This window comes from Callospermophilus lateralis, chromosome 9 (genome assembly GCF_048772815.1).
Source record: "Callospermophilus lateralis isolate mCalLat2 chromosome 9, mCalLat2.hap1, whole genome shotgun sequence".
In the NCBI taxonomy this organism is placed as follows: domain Eukaryota; kingdom Metazoa; phylum Chordata; class Mammalia; order Rodentia; family Sciuridae; genus Callospermophilus; species Callospermophilus lateralis.
Window position 1 is genome coordinate 29,352,944 of NC_135313.1, and position 20,475 is coordinate 29,373,418.

General features: G+C 36.7%; 1 protein-coding gene across 5 annotated transcripts in view; it reads left to right on the forward strand.

Moving 5' to 3' along the window:
* Ino80d (INO80 complex subunit D) overlaps window positions 1-18,728 on the forward strand; it is a 74,506-nt gene extending 55,778 nt beyond the window's left edge. For 4 of the 5 annotated variants that reach the window (XM_076866740.2, XM_076866742.2, XM_076866739.2 and 1 more), the window contains 3 exons: window positions 4,434-4,651; window positions 5,786-5,943; window positions 6,989-8,974. In XM_076866740.2, the coding sequence (XP_076722855.1) occupies window positions 4,434-4,651; window positions 5,786-5,943; window positions 6,989-8,154 (1,542 nt within the window). In that variant the 3' untranslated portion in view covers window positions 8,155-8,974. Of the gene's footprint in view, window positions 1-4,433; window positions 4,652-5,785; window positions 5,944-6,988; window positions 8,975-13,471 lie in introns of those variants that run through there. The other variant, XM_076866743.2, reaches the window with a different exon arrangement.
* The last annotated feature ends 1,747 nt before the right edge of the window (window positions 18,729-20,475 follow it).

Here is a 20,475-nt window from a genome sequence, read left to right on the forward strand (position 1 = left end):
TTGTTAAGTAGGGAAGCTTATACTATTTGTATATTGATTATTATGTGAAGGCTTTCGAAGAAATTCAAAGCACTTTATTCTTTTCAGCTGGTTGAACATTCTTCCTTAGGCAAATTCAATAAAGCAAACCTAAAGTTGAATTAGTATGATATGAATTACTCAGAAAATAATTAATATTTTATATTGTGACAAAGTAAAAATAAATATTAATCAGGTTTTGAAAAAGTGTTTACAGATTTTTGATTTTCTCTCTGAAGACTGTTACAAAATCTGACACTGGTTTTAGCTATTTTGTTCTGGGTCAAAAATTACTTCATTGCCCCTATGAGAGACTTACTCTGGGTTAGACAAGAACTGTGTGAAATCTCTTGGCGCTGCTTTTGTGTTATGTCTTCAACCCAAACACATTTTACCAACCTGACTGTTAGTGTCTTAGCCTAAGCTGCCATCATCTTTGCTTTGATTATTGTTATAGTCAGCATCCTAAGTGATCTCCTTTTGCCATACTCGCCCCTCTGTAAACACACACACACACACACACACACACATACACACACACGTACACCCGTGAATTATGTGAACTGAATTTAATTCGAAGAAAGTAGAAAACATCCACAGAAGCTACTCTGGCTATTATTCTGACAAGTGGATACAATTGTGTGACCATCACCATGATCAAGGATAGTCTTATCACTTCTTCAAATTCTCTTGTAGTGAATCCTTTACTCCATTTTCATTTATCTATTTTTCAGTTTCTATAATTTTTATATTTTCTAGAATGTTATCAGTGGAATCATATAAGTATGGGCCTTTAAAGCAGGCTTTTTAAAACATCTGATCATCTTAGTCCCATGATTAAACTCTTCTAATGACTTCCTATCACAATCTAGAGTCAAATCCAAAATTCTCACCAATGTGTCTGAGGCACTTTGTGATCTGGGCCTCACTTCTTCAGCTTCATCTCCTCCCCTTGTTGTCCTGGAATTCCAGCAGTGCTGACTTTCTGGCTGTTTTTGATATTCTACATATGCTCCCTCTCGGGGGCTTTGCACTTGGTTTTCTCTTTTCCTGGGATGTTCTTTTCTCAGGTTTCTGCATGACTTACTCCTTTATTTCATTCAAGTTTCTGATCACATTTCTCATCAGAAAAGTTTTCTACTTCCCTGCTACCCTGTCAGTGTTTTAATCCTCTCTCCCCCTCCCTCCTCTCTTTTTTGGTACTAGGGATTGAACCCAGGGGTGCTCAACCACCAAGCCACATCCCCAGTCCAAATTTTATATTTTATTAGAGACAGGGCCTCGCTGAGTTGCTTAGGACCTCACTAGGTTGCTGCAGCTAGTTTTGAACTCTAGATCCTCCCGCCTTAGCTTCCCAAGTTGCTGGGATTACAGGCGTGTGCCACCTTTTTATTGTCCTTTCCAACATTTATTTGCCTAACATTATTTTGTTCATTGTCTATATTCTCCTATAATTGTGGAAACTTCACAAGAGCAGAAACATTTTTGTTCATTGCATTTTCTTATGTGGGAATGTTGAATAAATTAATGGTTAGGCACATGGCTGGGAAGGGTGAAGATTCGGAAGTAAATTCAACCACTGAGGTGAAACAACCATTGGCAGGAGAAGCTTAGACCATAAGAGGTACAGATTGGTAGGCAGAAAAGATGTTCCAACAGGTTGGTCACACCTCAGTTGGTAAGTTAGAAGGTGCTTGGCCTGGCATACAAAAAGATGGAAAGTTGCAAGTGAATAGTATTCCATTACTCACTAAAGCTAGGCAAATGAATCATTGGCATTGGGAAATCCTCTGCCAAGTGAGGGCTCTAGCTCTCTGAAAGAACTAAGTGGGAATGGCCAATAGTAAGAGCAAAACAAGATGTCTATCTTGAGTAGTTCTATGTGCATGATCAGTAGGGTCACAGTGTGTGTAGGCTAGGAGAGTAGGTCAGGAGGCAGCAACCTGTACCAGGTGGATATTGGTAACTCACAAGTCAGACTTGTTAAATCTGGGGCTGGAGCTCTCTGACTTGATCTTATCTAAGATCTGTGCTCACATTGAAGATCTGCTGCTTAAAGTAGACACTGAGCTGAGTGCTGGTTGTTGGTAGTCACTCACTTTTATTAAATAGTGATCATCATAGAAGTAGACTTCAAGTGTTGGGCTCAAAAGAACCACAAGCCTAGGAAATACCTCTTTAAGAAAAAGGAAATTGTTTTTGTGACATAAAGAGTTTAATAATTTTTTTGTCAAATATTTGGTATCAATCATCTTTTAGACTTCTTGAATTTATGCTTTAATTTTTATTTTTCATGTTTTTAATGCTAGTGATTGTTATTCATCTTCAAAAACTATTATCTATAAACTTTTTATATTCAGTTGTGGATTATTACTGAATTTGTAGAATCAAAGATGACATCAGTTATAAAAACTAACTGTACTCAGAAAATATGTTGCCAGTGATTCAATATTTTTATTTCACTTGGAATTTTTGTTTTAGACTTACTAAAAAAGCCTTTTAAAAACCTATTTAGACATGGATTTTTATGTTATATGTCATTCCTGGTCTTAGCTATATTATTTGATGTGTGAAAGTCAGTATTTTGCTATTATGTATCATCATCAACTTTGTGGTTATTTCCCTTTCTCACTTAGAGTTGTAGTAATATTTGCTTCTCTAACAATTTTATACTCTCCTATTCTTTGTGCCTTTCTGCATACACAAAAATTTTTCTACACAAGTTATACTAGCAGTGCATACACTAATTCAAGTAGTGCCAGCACAAAGAAGTATAACCGCTGTTGAGTGTATAAAGGCAGGGCCAACTGTAACGAACATTACCTGGTTGGCAGCTCATGTAAGATACCAACATTTACATTTTCCTATTATAGAGAGATTAAAATGTACATTTTGAATTGATAAAATGTGATGTTAGTTTTGGTGACTATAAGAAAGTACCAAAGATAAAGTAGCTTGTAATCAATATTTATTTCTCAGTTCTGGATGGTGCAGGCATGGTTGGGTTCTGGTCAGGTTCTTTTTTGGATTGTACCCTGCCAACCTCATTGTTGCTTTCTGAGGTCTCACATATTAAGGCCCTAATTCCATACATGGGGGCTCCACCTTCATGATTGAAACCCCATAAAACCATCACATTGGGGGATTAGGATTCAACATCAGTTTGGGGATGAAACAGACTTTTAGTCTGTATCAGATGGTGGGCAGATGATAAAGTTGATGTTATTGACTGAAGAAAGCTAGTTATATCATCACTCTCTCTTTTGTCCTTGTAGGCTCTTACCCCCTTGCCTACTCACTTAATTTCAGCAGTTTTATGTACCTGTGTCCTCAGTGTCCATTCTCTCTGTCTCCCTGCCTGTGTAAATTATTTTAAAGGTCTTGACTGAGTCATGGATTTCCAGGTCTGTGTCTTCATCCCCTTTATTCCTGTGCGCCGGTAGTTTTCCCATAGCTCTTTAGACATCTATGTATCTCACCACAGGGGAGCTGTCATCCTATCTAGGGGCTAGAGGTGTAACTCAGTAGAGCTTAAGGCCCTGGGTTCTTATCCCCAGTAATGGGGGAAGGAAAAACCAAAACGCTGCAATGCCTGTTAAACAAAAGTTTAAAATCTTTAACAGGAAATTCAAAGAAATATGTACTCTGATCCCAAAATTCTTACAGCTTGCTTTTGTGTTTCATCTATGATCATACCTAGTTATTTACTGTACTTTTTCTCTTGTTTGTGCTATTTCCTTTAGGCAAGAATGATCTTTTCTATTACCCCACAATTTAAAATCTACTTACCTTTTAATCTCACAAACCAAAAATAATTAATTTTTCTTTTGTATACCTGTGGGAGGTGTTTACCTTGTCATTATTTAATTTTCTCTGTACTGTATTTATGTAGATTTTTATCTGTGTTTTCACATACAAGAGTAAGTTCACATAAAACACAAATTTTTTTTTATGTTACAGTACTTCCTATAATGTCTTTAAATGTGGGATGAACTATGTATATATGTTGAATTGATATGAATTGAATAATTACATAGGTATAAGTTTATTTTAGGCATTATATAGAATATTAAGAACTTCAGGCTTTTTGAAGATGGTTGTTAAAGTTTTTCCAGATAGTCTCAATTGTTTAAATACTAAATTTGTTTTAACTGCCACCTGGGAACATAACAAATTTTACATGATATTGCCATACATGTATACATTATATGGTGATTGAATCAGGTTAAACTATCTTTATGATAAAACTTCCAGAGTCATTATTTCTAGTTTTTTGAGCTGCACAGAATATTATTGTTATCTGTAGTCACCCTACTGTAGAGTAGCACACCAGGAGAGAGGGTGAGGTAGGGTTGATCAGTGAGTAGTCCTCAGTTTAAAAAAAATAATAAATTTTTTTTTTGTTTATTCCAAAGGATAATTTCTTGAGAGGAGATAACTCCCGTAAAGTTCAGCACCAGCAGCAGAGGAAACCCAGGAAAAAAACCAAGCCTCCTGCACTTACCAAAAAACATAAGAAGAAGAGAAGGCGTGGACCTCGTCGACCCCAAAAGCCCATCCCCCCAGCAGTCCCCCAAGGGAACCTCAGCATGCCCACCAGCGTCTCACTGCCAGTGGAGGCCTCTCAGATCCGGTGAGTGGTGGACAGACTTATTTTTCCTATTTCCTGAATGTTCTCAGAACATCTGTCTGTGTGAGTATCAGAATGTCGGCACTAAACTACAGAGCCATCCAGTGTGTCAGTCTGTACTTCTGTCTAGTCTTATGCTCTACCATTGAGCTATGGCCCCGGCCCCAGCCTCAGCTTAGCCATTTTGAGGAATATATTTTACTAATTCTGGCTGAGTTTGGAGTGCACATTTTATCAGTATCAAAGCTTTAGACTATAGCAAAGAGAACAGATGCTGAAATTGCGAATTTAATTATATACTCAGAAATTGTTTTTCAGTCTTTTTTATTTTTTGGAACTGGAGATTGAACCCAGGACTCAAAATGTGAAGTAAACACTTTGCCACTGAGCTACATCCCAGCCCAATACTCAGATTTTTTTTAACAGAAATTCCATGTACATAAGAAATATTTCATCAGAATTATGACATTATTAATTTTGGGCATTTTGACAGGATAACTAGAGCTTCTGTTTCATTTTATTACATTTCAGTTTTACCTGATTCTCTTTTGTGGTACTGTGGGTTGAACACAATGGCTCATGCTTGCTTGGCAGGCACTCTACCATGCAGTTACATCCCTAGCTCTTGTTTGTAAAATTTTATTTTTTATAGGTCTTGCTAAGTTGCCCAAGCTGACCTTGAACTTGCAATCCTCCTTACTCAGCTTCATGATTGGCTAGGATTATAGGTATGGGTCACCATGCCCACCATTTTACTTCATTTTTAAAATTATTATTCTGACCAAATTTGAAATTCTACTACAAAATATTAAGACATACTTGATACCCAATTGTGATCCATTCTACTAATCTGAAGTAAAAATATAGCTAGTAATAATTCTCTTATCTCAATTATGGGTAAAGATTAAAGAAATATGTGACGGTATATGGCAAGGTATATCTTATTGCAATGTATCTGCTTTGATTTCCTTCTCACAAAGTAAGTTTATATTAGGATTTCCCATGTTTGCATTGAATATATACGTTTTAAAAAAAAGTGTAGACGTTAGCATCTTCTTATGTGGGGTAAACTTGAATTGTTGACATTGGTATGAAGGTGAAGGGGGAGTGCTGGCACCAAATGCCCTGTCTTCCTAGGAGCCCATCCACGCCTGAGCTGAGTGCTGACGAGTTGCCGGATGACATTGCCAACGAGATCACCGACATTCCACATGATTTGGAATTGAACCAGGAGGACTTTTCAGACGTCCTGCCACGGTTACCTGATGACTTGCAAGATTTTGATTTTTTTGAAGGTATGGTCAGTGTTTTAATTAAACAAACTGACTTAAAACAAATGAGTTTGTAAGAAGAGAAATAGTTTTGAGATGTGTCTGAAATTTTCCTCAAGTAAAATATTTTTTCACTCTATAGACAGAAAATATAACACTGCCAAAGTTTTCAATCCTTTTCAGAAGTGGAGAGTAGGTAATTTTGTTTAACCATATTTTAGGTTTAGTAGATTTATATTGATAGCTAGATTTATAACTTTGTTTCTTTAAAATGAGTAATTTTACTTAATTTTTTGAACACAGACATTTAAACCACAAGTTTATTGAAGTCTTTTAGAACTTTCCCAGTTTTAATATCCCACCCTGTAATTCAGTTAAAGTGAACTTTTCTAAAACAAAGTTTGCTTAATGCCATCAACTCCCCAGTGCTTTCAGGAGAAAACTTTTATGCTATTAAGATATTTTTTTCCCACTAAAAATTGAATATTTTCATGGTGATAAATCAAGTTCCTAACAATAAGATTTTTTAAATTGATAGTGAAATCAAAGTGTGTCCATGTGCTTCCATTTAATGAAAATCAATTAGAAATGGAAAAAGAATGAGGGAGAAGGATTAGGTAAACACCCCCAAAATTAACTGAGTGCTTAGTGTTGTGCTGAAATGTATACATGAGCTTCTGTGTTCTGGTCTTCTATCTGCCCTCAAGCTGGAAGAAGCTGGGCATAGACAAGGCAAGGAACAGTAACTCTATGCAGCCTATGTTTTCTATCATAATATAATAAATATAATTTTAGATAAAAACATGTACAACCAAATGGTTATAAGATTTTTAAATTGGTAACACAGTTCCTAAGAATTGAACATCTGATAAGATGGCCTTCGAGATTCTCCGCTAGCTGACCTTTCAGACCCATCCTGCAGATTAATAGTTTACTTTTTCCTTCCAATGCAGTTCTTAGAAGCTTCCCTTTTCAAGAAGGACTTTCTTTGAATAATTTAAATGTATGAATGCTGTGGTATAGATTAGATGTGAGACCTACTTATTCTCAATGCCTTTTGTTGACTCAGGAAAGAACGGAGACCTCCTCCCGACGACCGAAGAGGCTGAGGAGCTTGAACGGGCCCTGCAGGCCGTAACTTCTCTCGAGTGCCTGAGTACCATTGGGGTACTTACCCAGTCAGACGGTGTACCAGTCCAGGAGTTGTCAGATAGAGGAATAGGGGTGTTCTCCACAGGTACTGGAGCTTCAGGAATCCAGTCCTTGAGCCGAGAAGTAAACACGGACCTAGGGGAGCTATTGAATGGGCGAATAGTACATGATAATTTTTCTAGTCTAGAGCTGGACGAGAACCTGCTCCGTTCTGCTACCTTGTCTAACCCACCTACACCCCTGGCAGGGCAGATCCAGGGGCAGTTCTCTGCCCCAGCCAACGTTGGCCTTACTTCTGCCACTCTGATCAGCCAGAGTGCACTTGGGGAGAGAGCCTTCCCAGGACAGTTTCATGGACTTCATGATGGCAGCCATGCCTCCCAGAGGCCACATCCTGCCCAGCTGCTGAGCAAGGCAGACGACCTAATCACCTCACGACAGCAATACAGCAGTGATCATTCACACTCCTCGCCCCATGGAAGCCATTATGATAGTGAGCACGTGCCGTCTCCCTACAGTGACCATATCACCTCTCCCCACACGACATCTTACTCTGGTGATAATATGGCAGCTACCTTTTCAGCAGAGATGCCCATCATGGCGCAGCACTTGCTCCCAACCCAACTTGAGGTGCCACTTGGAGGAGTGGTAAACCCTAGAACTCACTGGGGTAATCTCCCTGTCAACCTTGGAGATCCCTCTCCATTTAGCAACCTTCTCGGCGCAGATGGACATCTTCTTTCCACTTCCCTATCCACGCCACCCACCACTTCGAACTCAGAGACCACACAGCCTGCCTTCGCCACCGTGACCCCCAGCAGCTCCAGTGTGCTTCCGGGGTTACCGCAGACCAGCTTCAGTGGCATGGGGCCTTCTGCTGAACTAATGGCCTCCACCTCTCCCAAGCAGCAACTCCCTCAGTTCAGCGCAGCCTTCGGCCACCAGCTGAGTTCTCACAGTGGCATTCCTAAGGACCTGCAGCCCAGCCACAGCTCTATAGCCCCTCCTACAGGCTTCACAGTAACAGGTGCCACAGCTACAAGTACCAATAATGCATCTTCTCCCTTTCCCTCCCCTAACTGAGCGTGTCTGTGTGTTTGCAGGCAGGTGGGGAACCCGGTGTTTTCTATCTTTGTTTCCTCTTTAGCACCCCTTCCTCCTTTTCCAAAAGAAGATTTAAAAATAGTAGATGGGAATTAGAGGGGCACCCCCTTCCCAGCTCAACAGGTGGCCAGGCAGTGGACCTTGCTGCAGTGTTCACATGTGCTCCTTAGCACTGGTGCTCATTCCCTCCTGGCAGGTCCACTCGGCCCCTGTGGTTTCCTTGGTGGTTCAGCACATTGACTGGATAGGATTGGTTTTTAGCAGCAAGTCCTAGAAGTGGAAGATACCTCAGATTACCAGTGCCCTTTACTATTTCCTAGTGTTCAGATCAGTGCTTTCCATTCTATAGCCAGGTTTTTACATAGGTGGTTCTAGATAGAATGATCCTATTAAGTGAGTTCCTGTGTAGGAGATAACTGATGGTGTATAGAGGCAGGTTAAGACTCTGACTCAGCACCAGCTGCCAAACACCACCCAGAGGCCAGGATGCCATTCCTAATTGTGATCATGGTTAACTAAAAAGAAAAAAAAAATGTTTTTTGACCACCTGTGAGTGTGTGTGCACCCATGTGTGTGTTTTGTGCAGTGCAGGAAGTAGCTGTCCTATTGGGTTGTTAATTTTTTTTCTTTAACCCCTGTAATGAGTATAAGGCCTTTTTCTCCTTTGTACATCTCACATCCTAGTAAGGTTGGTCATTCTGTCCCACTGAGTTAACTGAAGTTTCTTGAATAGGGAGGGGGGTGATCTGCCCATGTGAATAGCACAACCCTTTTCTGCTAAATGTTAGCCCATAAAGAAGTGAGACACCAAAAGCTGAATTCATTCACATTAGCGATGGGGGCAGGGCGGGGGCGGGTGTCAAGCAAGACTTGCCTGGAGTGACTGTGGGGTTGCTGAGGCCATTTTGCCTTTTCAGACCTGCACTTGTTTTAAACCCCTTACTCATGGGACACTTTTGCAAGATGTCATTGAAGAAAATATCTTGATGTGAAAAAGCAGGATAGGTCAGATAGATTTGAAAGATGAAATCTGTGAACTTCTTGATCCATCTTTTGCTTTTGACTTTTTCATGTTTACAGTAGTGATTCTTTGGTAAGATTTGTAAAATGTTGAAGACACTTGTAGAATCAGTGTACCAGTTGTGAAGTGATGTGTAATAACTGAAGGATACACATTTTAAAATTTCTTTCAAAGCAGAATATGGAGATCAGACATACATTTTTACCTGCATTTGGTACTTTTAAAATAATTTAAGAATCTAGGTTTAAGTAAATTTGGTAAAAGTTTTGGGAAATTCTTTTAAAGTATCAGGATTTTAGGGTAAAAAATCATGTTGGATAGTTTAGTAAGTTGGTGACTATGAAATAAATATGTGAGATTTCTTCTTGCCTGCCTTCCCTGCCCTCTGCCCCAGAGAAGGGTGGAGCTAGATTTTAAAGCATCTCTACTCCAATTTTGCTGAGAAATTTCACTGTCCCTTAAGATACATTGGCTATTTATACCTGATTCCAGCCTAATTTACATATATATTTTTTAAAAGATGAGCAGAGAGAACATATCTATTAGTGAAGTGGTACAATAATTCATTTATCAGGGAATATTTGATCTTAATTCCTTTCTAATAGGTAAAAGTTTGGACATATTTTCCTATTTCCTATATGTATTCTCTTTATGCCATGCTAGTTCTAACCAGGCCCTTCTTTTGGAAGCTTTTCTTTCTCTGCTTTTTAAAGGAATGATGGTGATCAGCAGGCATTATGCAGACACCACGTGCCTGGGATTATGGAGGGGAAATGTCACATGACTGTATGGAATCATGATATGCCCTATTTTGTATTTATTGAAGTTTCTTTGGGGGCCAAAAATATGTATGTAATATATTTACTTTTTTTTAAAATCATGTTAATTGATTGGAAGATTTATTTTTAATAGCTTTGCCTTTTTTGAAGATTGAAAAATTTCTAAATTATAAGTTATGTCTCAAAGCAAAATTATATTTGGTATCACCATAAATTTCTATTCTGAGTGGTGAGAACACATAATTTGCATATTTCTTACCTGTGAACCTGTGTCAGTAAGCTTTTTTACTTTAGTGCACTGTAATGAAATATTAGTAGTTACCTCTGCTCAAGTATCATTTAGTTTGCTGTGCTATTTTCACATCCCATTGTCATCATCTCCAGGTAACACTGAATTCCCAGCAATTTCATTTTGTCTCCATTGTGTATTATCTAAAGGTTGTAGCACAGTAGCATATGGACTTTTTATTAGCCCTTCTTGACAGCAAAGGGCAGGTCATGGGTAGGTAATTTGAACTATTTCTGGCTATTTGTCCCTTGTATTAGCTGCTTAAAAATCTTCAGTTATCAAAACTGAGTTTGCAGTAAGTTGCACATTTTATTGTTTGCAATTTTCTGTTTTATGTGCATTTAAAAGCCCTTCTCTGCTTTCTAGTTGGGAGGCATGAAAATGATCAGGAATGTTGCCAGTTACAGCTTCACACCAAAAACATTGAGGAAATTCACTTTAGATGCCCACCATGATAGCTGAGGAAAGGGCACTTTTAGAAAGTACCAGTGTAGGGTTGAATAATTAGCAAAAACAAACTTTTCCTCTTTTCATCTACTTCAAAACAAATATCCAAGCTTGCAATTTGCTTTGCTGTTTCTTGTGAAGAGAGAAGAACATCTATAAGCCCAGAGATATCCATTATGTTTTGTTCTAGTTTTCAGAGCAGTTCTAGTCCTATTATTAGTAGGCTTGCTATTAATATGCAAAAAAAGAAATGAAGTGTCTTTTAAAATTGGTGTCTTTTAAAATAACATTTGTGTTATCATAAGGCAATACTGGAATCAAAAACAAGTTTTATATAAGGTCCTATTTAGGTAGAAACTAGCTTTTATTCTAGTATTCAAGGTATGAGATACGGTGGCAGAAGATTCACTCTGTTTCTGCAGTTCTTTGGGACCATTTATAAAGGCCAGTTAGCTTGTGTTACTGTGATTTAATTTTCAAAGTTGCTGCAGTTAATGGATGTGTTCTGTGCTCTGAGGATCTGATACTTATGACTGTGATCTATAGCATCTGAAGAAAAGACGGGCTTTCTCTCCTTTAACTGTTGATATTATTTTAATAAAAGTACTTAAGACGTTGTTTTTTCCTGTGTAAAAATGGCTTAGCAATGTTCATATCTCCGTAGGTTATGTAGCTAGTCAACAATTCAGGACAGTGAATAGCAATTATACTTTACCCACCAAATGACAGACTATGCAATGGAAAATTTTTCTAATTATTGTCACATAGCTTACACAGCAAAGGATTATTTTCTCTAGTAAACCTACCGTGTGTAATATGCCTACTTTATAAATGACTTCCTGAGCAGTTTCATGTTGGCAGGCAGTGTGTGCTGTGTCTAGTGTCCCTCTATGAGAAGATTATAATGTAATGAGAAGCAAATAGGTAGGTATGGAGATAAAGTTGGAAAGTGACTTTTTATTTTATTTTCATTAAAATTGGTGTTATTGTTTTAGTGGCTTGAGATTAAAGAAAGCTAATACTTTTATCTTTGCCAAATGCTATTTATAAGATTTATTTCTTAAAGAAGCCTAATCTCTCAGTTGAAGTTAGAGATCACCATTTTCTTGACTAACACTAAAACTTTTCCTTATCAGGGCTTGTCCTCAAAACTTGATTACAATCCACAGTGGCAAAGGCAGTTCTTGGATCAGGAAGGAAACTGTCAAGCTACACACAGGTGCCCCTGTCCATCCCAGGTTCATCCTGTATGGAAGAAGTTACATTTCCATTGACCTATAGCATGGAATTTTTATAAATTGGCATTAGAATTTGAGCACACATGCCTAAATCCCTTTCTGTTGGTTTGCTGATCCTGCCTGGGATCCCTTCTGTGCCCTACACCATGGGAGGCTAGTGATGGTTGATCAGCTTCATCAGCAATATCTGTATGAGGTTATTCCTTTTAAAAAATTTAGTTCAAAATGTTGTGGATTGGTATCTCAAAAAGATGAGGACATTAACACTAAACTAATTATTTAAGCGTTTTAAAATTCATTAAAAATTTTTATGTGTCTAGTTTTCAGTTTCTTCATCCTTTTAAAATTCTATTAAATTCTGTTCTTAATCTGTCATATAGAGAATGATTGAATAGAGTGGTCTGCTAAATGGTCAACAGAACTCTTCAGCTTAATGAGGCAATTTAGAGGATTTCTTAGAAAAAAATTTAATCATACTTCATTTGTATCTGTTTTATCACCAAAACCTACATTGTTCTAAAGATTTTTTTCCTGACAGAAAGTATATTTCTAGGGGGATATATACATATATGCCCATATGTATGTGTATACATGTATATACACATGGTGTATGCAGATATACACATGTGTTTATATTAATTCAAGAATAAACATCTAGGACTGGGGTTGTAGCTCAGTGGTAGAGTGTTTACCTTGCAAGTATGAGGCACTGGGTTCGGTCCTCAGCATCACATAAAAATAAATAAATTATAAAGAATAACAAATAGGAAAATATCGTGTCCGTCTACAATTAAATTTTTTTTTTAATTTTCCCCCTCAATAAATTGAAAATGACTGAATCTTCACTAATGTTCTATACAAAAGTGAAACAATTTGATGATTTCTTAATATCTTGGCCTTTATAAGCTTTCCTATATCATATTATAGAGTGAGCCAAAATGATATTTCGTAAATTAAAGTAAAATTTTAAATACCTGTGAAGAACATGTATTGATAATCTGCTAAGCATTTTCCATTGACCAGTGGTTAGAATGGAAAATATAAGCATATATGAATAGTTGTGTCTCTTTGATAACCAGCATTAATTAAAGCTGCAATGTGGTTTAAACTTAGGAAGCCTTTTTTCACTCCAATTGTTTTTTGTTAACTTTTCTCTCTGTGCTTTGATACAGGATTAAGAAAAGATGTGTCATTTCAGACAGAGAGCAAATTTGGTGTGACTTTCTTTACTCCAAGTTCCTGAATATCAGGAGTGTCTGGGTAGTTTGAAGAACAGAGTTTTGGGTGATCTGAAGCTTAGTGTGACACAGTCCCATTAGAGAAAAATATGAACTCCTAGTAAGCAGTATTGGGCAGCACAGCTTTCCTTCTTCCCTTCTGCCTGCTTGCCTCTGCCCATCCCCGGTACTAAAGTATGCACGTGCACACATACTCTGTACTGATCTTGGCCGAAGAGTAATAGAATCCTCTTCTTTCACTTTTTTTTTGTTGTTGTTGTTTTTGTTTGTTTGTTTTTCTTAAGCTGGGGACCACTGAAGTAAGCTCTATATGCACCCAAAGTTCCCCATGGAAAAGTTTTCAACACGCAGTGCAGAAGGCTCCAATGCAGCTAAATGTCACGCCTTTGCTTTTACTTGGGGAATAGACTGATTTGCCCTGAAATGACTCCAACCTGCATCATTAAGGTACAGTTGGCTCCAACGGATTAGTGTTGAAATGAAGAAAAGCTTGACACTTGCTGACATTGTTTCATCTGTTTGGAAGGGTTGAATCAGTTCCTCTCAACAGTGGCAGTTCTTTTCACTGTATAGTATTGAGTATGTCTCAGGGATTCCTTGTGGAAATTAGGGCAGTTTTTAAAAATAAGAAAACAATTTTAAAAGAAACTAAAGGTGACTCATCATTGAAGAGAGCGCAAGAAAGAGGAAACATTTTGGTTTAGTAGCCCACGGTGTCTCGCCTAGGACTTCTTTCCTTTCTACTTCAGGCTCTCATCTCAGCTTCAGCATACAGAATCCTTTCCCATCATGCACAGCTTTAAAACTTTTATTTAAAAATTTCCTTCCCCCATGAGCTTTCAGAATACTTATTGTAGATTTTAAGAGAAAAGGTATATTAATTTATGCTATTAACATCACCTCATAAATTATAAGTTTTATACTAAAGCTGTATTGAGTGTAATGAATTATGTTGCCTATGTGTTTAATAGCTAAAAAAAAATTATATATGAGCTTTTTTTTTTTTCTTTTGACAAACTAGTAAGCACCTTTTTACACTGGATTTCTGCCGTGTCAAGGTGTATAGCTATCCTTTGCTACCTTGCAGATATATAAAATAAAAAGGATATCCTGGGGCCTCAAAATGTAGAACACCTTTAGACCATTTATATTGTTCATAGAACTGTTGAGAATCATGTTCTTTAGTAAATGATCTGTGGTTTACACTTAAGATGGCTAGAAGCTTAGTTACAGGGTAAATAGAAATACATAGATCAAGTAAAACTCCAACTACTGTAGCTGGAATTTGTAAACTAAGTTTTTAAGACCTCTTTTATTTCCTATGGATTTATTCTTTAATTTACAGTTTATTCTGTAAGTTGGGAAGTAAAATAGAGAAAATAAGTCTAGATGTTCTCAGTGTCTTATTCAGGAACTTTTTTATCCCTCCTCACTAAGGAATTCCCACTGTGACTTAAAAATAGAATTAAATTACTTGTGTGCATGTATATGTTTTTACACACATGCAAAAATATTCATTGGGGCACTGTGTGAGAGAGATGAATGTGTGCTAATGTACAAATAGAGAAAGGTAACCGAATGTATTGTAGAAATATGATTTATTTAGTTGAGGATGTTAAGAGTTAACTTTCTCATTGTCTCTGTTGTATAAATATACCAAATTCTTCATTATGTTATATTATGTTAAAAGGCAAGCTCTGATATCATGTACGTTTTATTTTAACTTTTGGATTAACTTATGTTTTTTAAGTGACATGAGAAACAGCAGATTCTAAGACCAGCCTCTCATTTTTTAACATAAAAGCAAGAGAGGGAGAGACAGACAGACAGACCCAGACAAGATCTGTGTTTATCTATTGGGGTGATGGGACCAGAGATCTGTTGAACCTCTTTTATGTTAATAATAGATTTCTTAATATTCTGAGTAATAAAATATTGATTATTTTTTCACGGTGACTTTAAAAGTTAAGGCCTTTTATAAAGAATTTTTTTTGAAGGGGAGTTGTTGGAATCATTTTACCATGCATATTTCAAAGCTGGGGTGATTTCAGTTATTTCCAAAGCATTTTTAAAAAATTTATTCAGTTGTACCATTAATTAGGAAGTTAGAGAGCCCCATCTTTTTGCTGTAGGAAAAATTATGCTACCCTTGACTTTTACCTGATTGGTGTGGAATTAAAAAACATTCCTTTGAGTTTTAGTTATCATTTGCTATACACTCTTTACTGGAGTGTCTGATGATATAAAATAGTCAAAATTAGAGTTATTAAGTGTTCCAGTCATATTTACTTTTAATATTAAAAAATCGTGTGCTTTGAGATATGTCAAAACAACTTCTGATACCGCATCCGCATTTGTAGTCCTCCTTGAAGCTTCATTGACTTCCTCTTGGATACAGTTAAGACCTAGGAAAGCTTTATATGTTGTTCTTTTACAGTTGTATCGTTATTTTTGTAGCATCTCCCAGTTCCATTCGCTCTTGTTTTTGGATTTTAAAAATCTGCATTTCTTGTACATATGCATGCAAATGAAAGAAGGGAGTTTGTATTGGTGCCATTTCTCCCTTCAGTTGCTGGTTAATGGAATTTGCTAGAATAAATTCCCCCTGATTGAAGGGTAAAGACAGACCCTTTTGTGTATATCTGTACAGAGATGTGTATATGGGATGTGGTGGCACTTTGCTGAATGTGAACTTGCCTTGTCAATGGAAAGACTGAAAAGTATTATGTTTATTTATACATTTGTATAAATCTATATATACACGTATGTATATGTGTGTGTATAGATAAAGCTATATACATATATTTCCCTTAAAAAAAGTGTGTGTATAATAGGTAACAGCCTTTGTTAAGCAGGATTATACATCTACAGAAAATTCTGGATTATTCTGTAAGCCAGAGGAGGTAACCTTCTAGAGTACATCATCTGAGCATACTAAAATGCAAGTCCTTTGGATTGTAGTCTTACTTAAGGCTGTCAGAAATGATGTCTAACTATTTTTACTCACAGTTCCACTCTCTTCATAGTCCCTACCTTCTGCTAGTTAATCTCTCATGAGTGAAAAGCAAAATCACACATCATTTTTTTCCTCTATAATTATGTCCTTTCAAGCTAGAAGCATTTGACTTAAACATATTTCATTAACTTTTCACTTGTTTCTTAAAGATATTTATTTCTGAATTTTCCCAGAAGATAGAAGTATTTTCTACAGTACTCTTGAGAATTGGTAGTCATCTTTGTCTCAAAAACAGGGAAAAAAAAAAAGGCAACATTCAAACAAAACTAATTTAGAAAGTTTTACCTAGATAATTTCTGGTTATTTAACTTACTTTGAAAAAAACACTTAAGTATTTTGATTGATAGTACACTTACTGTCAGCAAATAGTTTGATTTACTTTGTGATTGAATTATAAATTTACCATTTGCATTTTAAAGGAAAGCATACAAAATCACATGAAAGACTCTTGAATTCTGTAACTCACTTTACTCATGTTGAAACTGCTTTAATTAATTCTGCCATATTTCCTTTTGACTTATCTCACAGTGTGACATTCTGTTTTAACTTTGCTGCAGCTCTCTAGAAAACTCGCATCCCTATATATTGTGCCTTTAAATCTCTTATGCACACACAGACAAAAGTGTATATATACATGTTGGAGCATGTGTACATACACTTTGTTAATACTCACACAGTATGTGGGAGTGGACGTATAGATATTCAAAGGCAATGAAATGTTGCTCTCTAGATATATATGTATATAAATAGTGTTTATAACTGTATATACACATGTATATGTATGAGTTTTAAATGGCAATCTTTTACATTTAGCAAAATGCTGCCCCTACTGGAATATTGTCACTGCAATGGCAGTTGTATGTATGATTTAAAATACATTATCAAAAATTATTTAAAGAACATTTAAAAGTCTCATCTAAAGACATCCACACATTATTTATTTATCTTCCTTTTCCTTGTATTGTTATGTTTGTTTCACTGAAAGGGAGACCGTTTTAAAAAATGCCGTCTATCCCATGAAAGACAAGATTCACTTGAAGAACTTTGTGCATTTTTTCCTCTCTGAGATGGAGATGTACCACAGCACAGCCTGTTTGTTTCAGTTATAAAACAATACTAATATTTCCATTAGTGTGTGTCATCCACTATCTTCTAGATCAACTTAATTCACCAGTTTGCCTCTTCCTTTCATTAATAAATGATGATCATTGAGATCATTTTGCCTGGAGGGAATTTAACTACTCTCTCGCTGCAGGGAAATATATCACCTAGTTGTTATTCTGCCTTGTTCAAAATTCAACTTTGAAAGAAGACAGCTCTCTCTCGGGAAGCTGTCTTAAGCACATTTTGCATTTATTTAGTTAAAGGTCTTCCCAATCATTTTCTTTAAAAAAAAAAAAAAACGAACTCCAAGTTACATGTGTTTGTCATTTAATTTTTATTCCCCACAGCTTCAGGTAGTTTTCATTAGTAGATCAGCTTGACACACTGAATGCAAGAACATAAAGGAAAAAAATTAGCTGTTGAATATTATTTTATTTTCTGATGAGTTGGTAGCAGATTACATCTCAAGAATATGTAGAGAGAGGAAGGTAGATGGACAATCCTAAACTGTAAGATGTTAGGGTAAAAATGGAGTATGGGAACCCCAGAAGACTAAATGGAGAGGTTGGGGTTGGAATGATTTTACAGAGTATCTTAGCTGGAACTTGATATCAGAAGCAGCCTTTAACAAAAAGCCTCTTGGCACTAACTACAGTACTGAAGCCGAAATTGAAACCAAGTTGCAGTGGGAAATCAAAGGTGAGGTGGCTGATTTGAAACCAGTGAATGACAGGTTGGACAGTTTTAAAATCTCTTCTAACAAAGTAACTGCACGGTAGCAAGGACTAGCAGTTCTCTAAGCCCTTCTTTTTCAGTGTTCTCATTCACCTTGGCACACAAGTATGTTTAATATGCCATACATTAAAAATATGTAGAAAACAAAAAAAGCTGCTTAAAGGGAATTTACGAACCAAGAATCTTCTCCTCTATGTTTGAGTTAATGGTGTGGCTATAACTTTGGTCATATGCACAAAAACTGGGAGCCACTCATTTCTGCAGACAGCAGAAGGAAGACAGGAGGTGGTAGGTTTTGGTGGGGTCTGTGTGGGTTAGAAAGGCATGTCTGTGGCATAGCGGGTAGTGTTGCTGGCAGAGAACACATTTTGGGAGATGATGGGTTTGGGGTTTGTAATTTCCCTTTAAACAAGAAGAGATGGCTCACATTTTCCATATATATATATCAATGAATGTACTGTATTACTGTTTTAAAAATTTGATGAAATAATAATGGATTGGTCTCCTTTTGTTATCTGGTCCTTGTTTAATTTGTTTAAGGGTTTTTGTATACAAAAGTTTACATTTTTATGTATATTTTTCTTGTGTAAAAACTGATGTAATATGTGTATAAAACACTGTATGTATTATCTGTATATAGTGTGACAAAATGATTTTTCTTTCTTTCTTTTGGATGTATTAATAAATCTTGCTGTGAAGTACCCTTGGTTTTAGTATAATTTTCTTAGCCTGGATGTTGATGAAGCTGCTAATCTAAGGAAGGTTTTTTTTTAAATTCCCCTTTGTTATTAAATGTAGTATTTTTCAATTCTTAAGTTTTAGCAGCAACTCTTGGGAGATATATTCATGGTCTTTAGGGTCAGACTGACGGTGATTTAAAATAGTAATAGCTGTCAATCAATTAAATTTTATCCAAGGTGATTTATAATTATGGTATCCAACCTTGAAGTTCAACCAGAAGTTGCATTTGAAATTGTTATCTGCTGTAATGGAGGGCTTACAAACCAGTTTCTATTTAACTTCCTCAGAAGCCCCTTATCTCTTCATGAACACAAAAATTTCATGCTATGTAACCAAAGTTAAAAAAAAAACGGGCTGTGGGTGTGGCACAGTAGTAGAGTGCTTGCCTAGCATGTTCAAGGTTGATCCCTAGCATTGCAAAACAAAAACTTTTTTTTTTTTTTTTTTTTTGCTGTACTGAGGAATGAACCTGAGAGAACTTTACCATTGAGTACATCCCCAGCCTATTTATTCACTTTAAAATTTATTTGTTTACTTTCACAGTGCTGGGATTGAACCCAGGGCCTCTAGCATGCATGGCAGATGTTCTACTACTGAGCTGCATCCTCAGCCTGTATTTTTTGTTTTGAGACAGGGACTAACTGAGTTGCCCAGGCTGGCCTGGACTTTGCTATTGACTTCAGCCTCCCAAATAAATGGTATTACAGGCTTGCACCACTGTGACCCCTGAAATACTCATTTCTTTAAAGCATTGCCAAGGGCCTGCCTTATTTCACTGTGGAATTGAATTGGTTATTTTTTTTTGTAGATTGGAATTTTTTATTATACTATCTTATTTGCTGAGGGAAGATTTAGTGTAAACTATTTTGCAGTACACATAAAGGTTAGGACAAAATTCCCCAATTAATAACCTAACCAAATGCTCCATTTATTGAGTTGCACTCTTTGTGTTTGGGGGTTGATAAGTACGGGTGTGGCATTTGGATTTGTTTTCATTTTCTTTGGTCTCTAACCCAGGCATGTTTGAGATGGATTCTAAAATCTTACTTCCCTTCCATTAAAGAAATGAACTTTGTGTGTGTGTGTGTGTGTGTGTGTGTGTGTGTGTGTGTGTGAGTGAGAGAGAGAGAGAGAGCGAGCGAGCGAGCCTGGGGATCAAACTGTGGCCTCTGCTCACACTAGACAAGTGTTCTACAGCACTGAGCTACATCCCCAACCTAAGAAATGAACATTTTCAGACTAGAAGCATATCTCCACAGTTATAGTAAAACAGCTAACATTAATAAAAGTATGTCCATCCATTTCTCTTTTGGAACTGACAAGGTCTGGAGAATTATGCTCAAAATTGATCTGTTTATATCTGCAATTATATGGTAGTTGATTTTAAATTTCTGTTATTTTCTACTTAAAGATGCTTTTCTAAATATTCATGCAAACTTGATATTTAGCTGGCTAAATTCTTGGTTTTTTAAAAAATAGGCTTGCCTCCTATGGCTACTATCAGTATAATGTTTGAGACAATTTTTTTGGTGGACCTCAGGATTGAACACAGGGTTGTTCTACCACCAAGATACATCTCAGCTCTTATTTTTTATTTTGAGACAGGGTCTCCCTAAGTTTCCCAGCCTGGCCATGAACTTGCTATCCTGCTGGGATTACAGGTAGGTGCCACAGCACCCAGTTTGACACAAC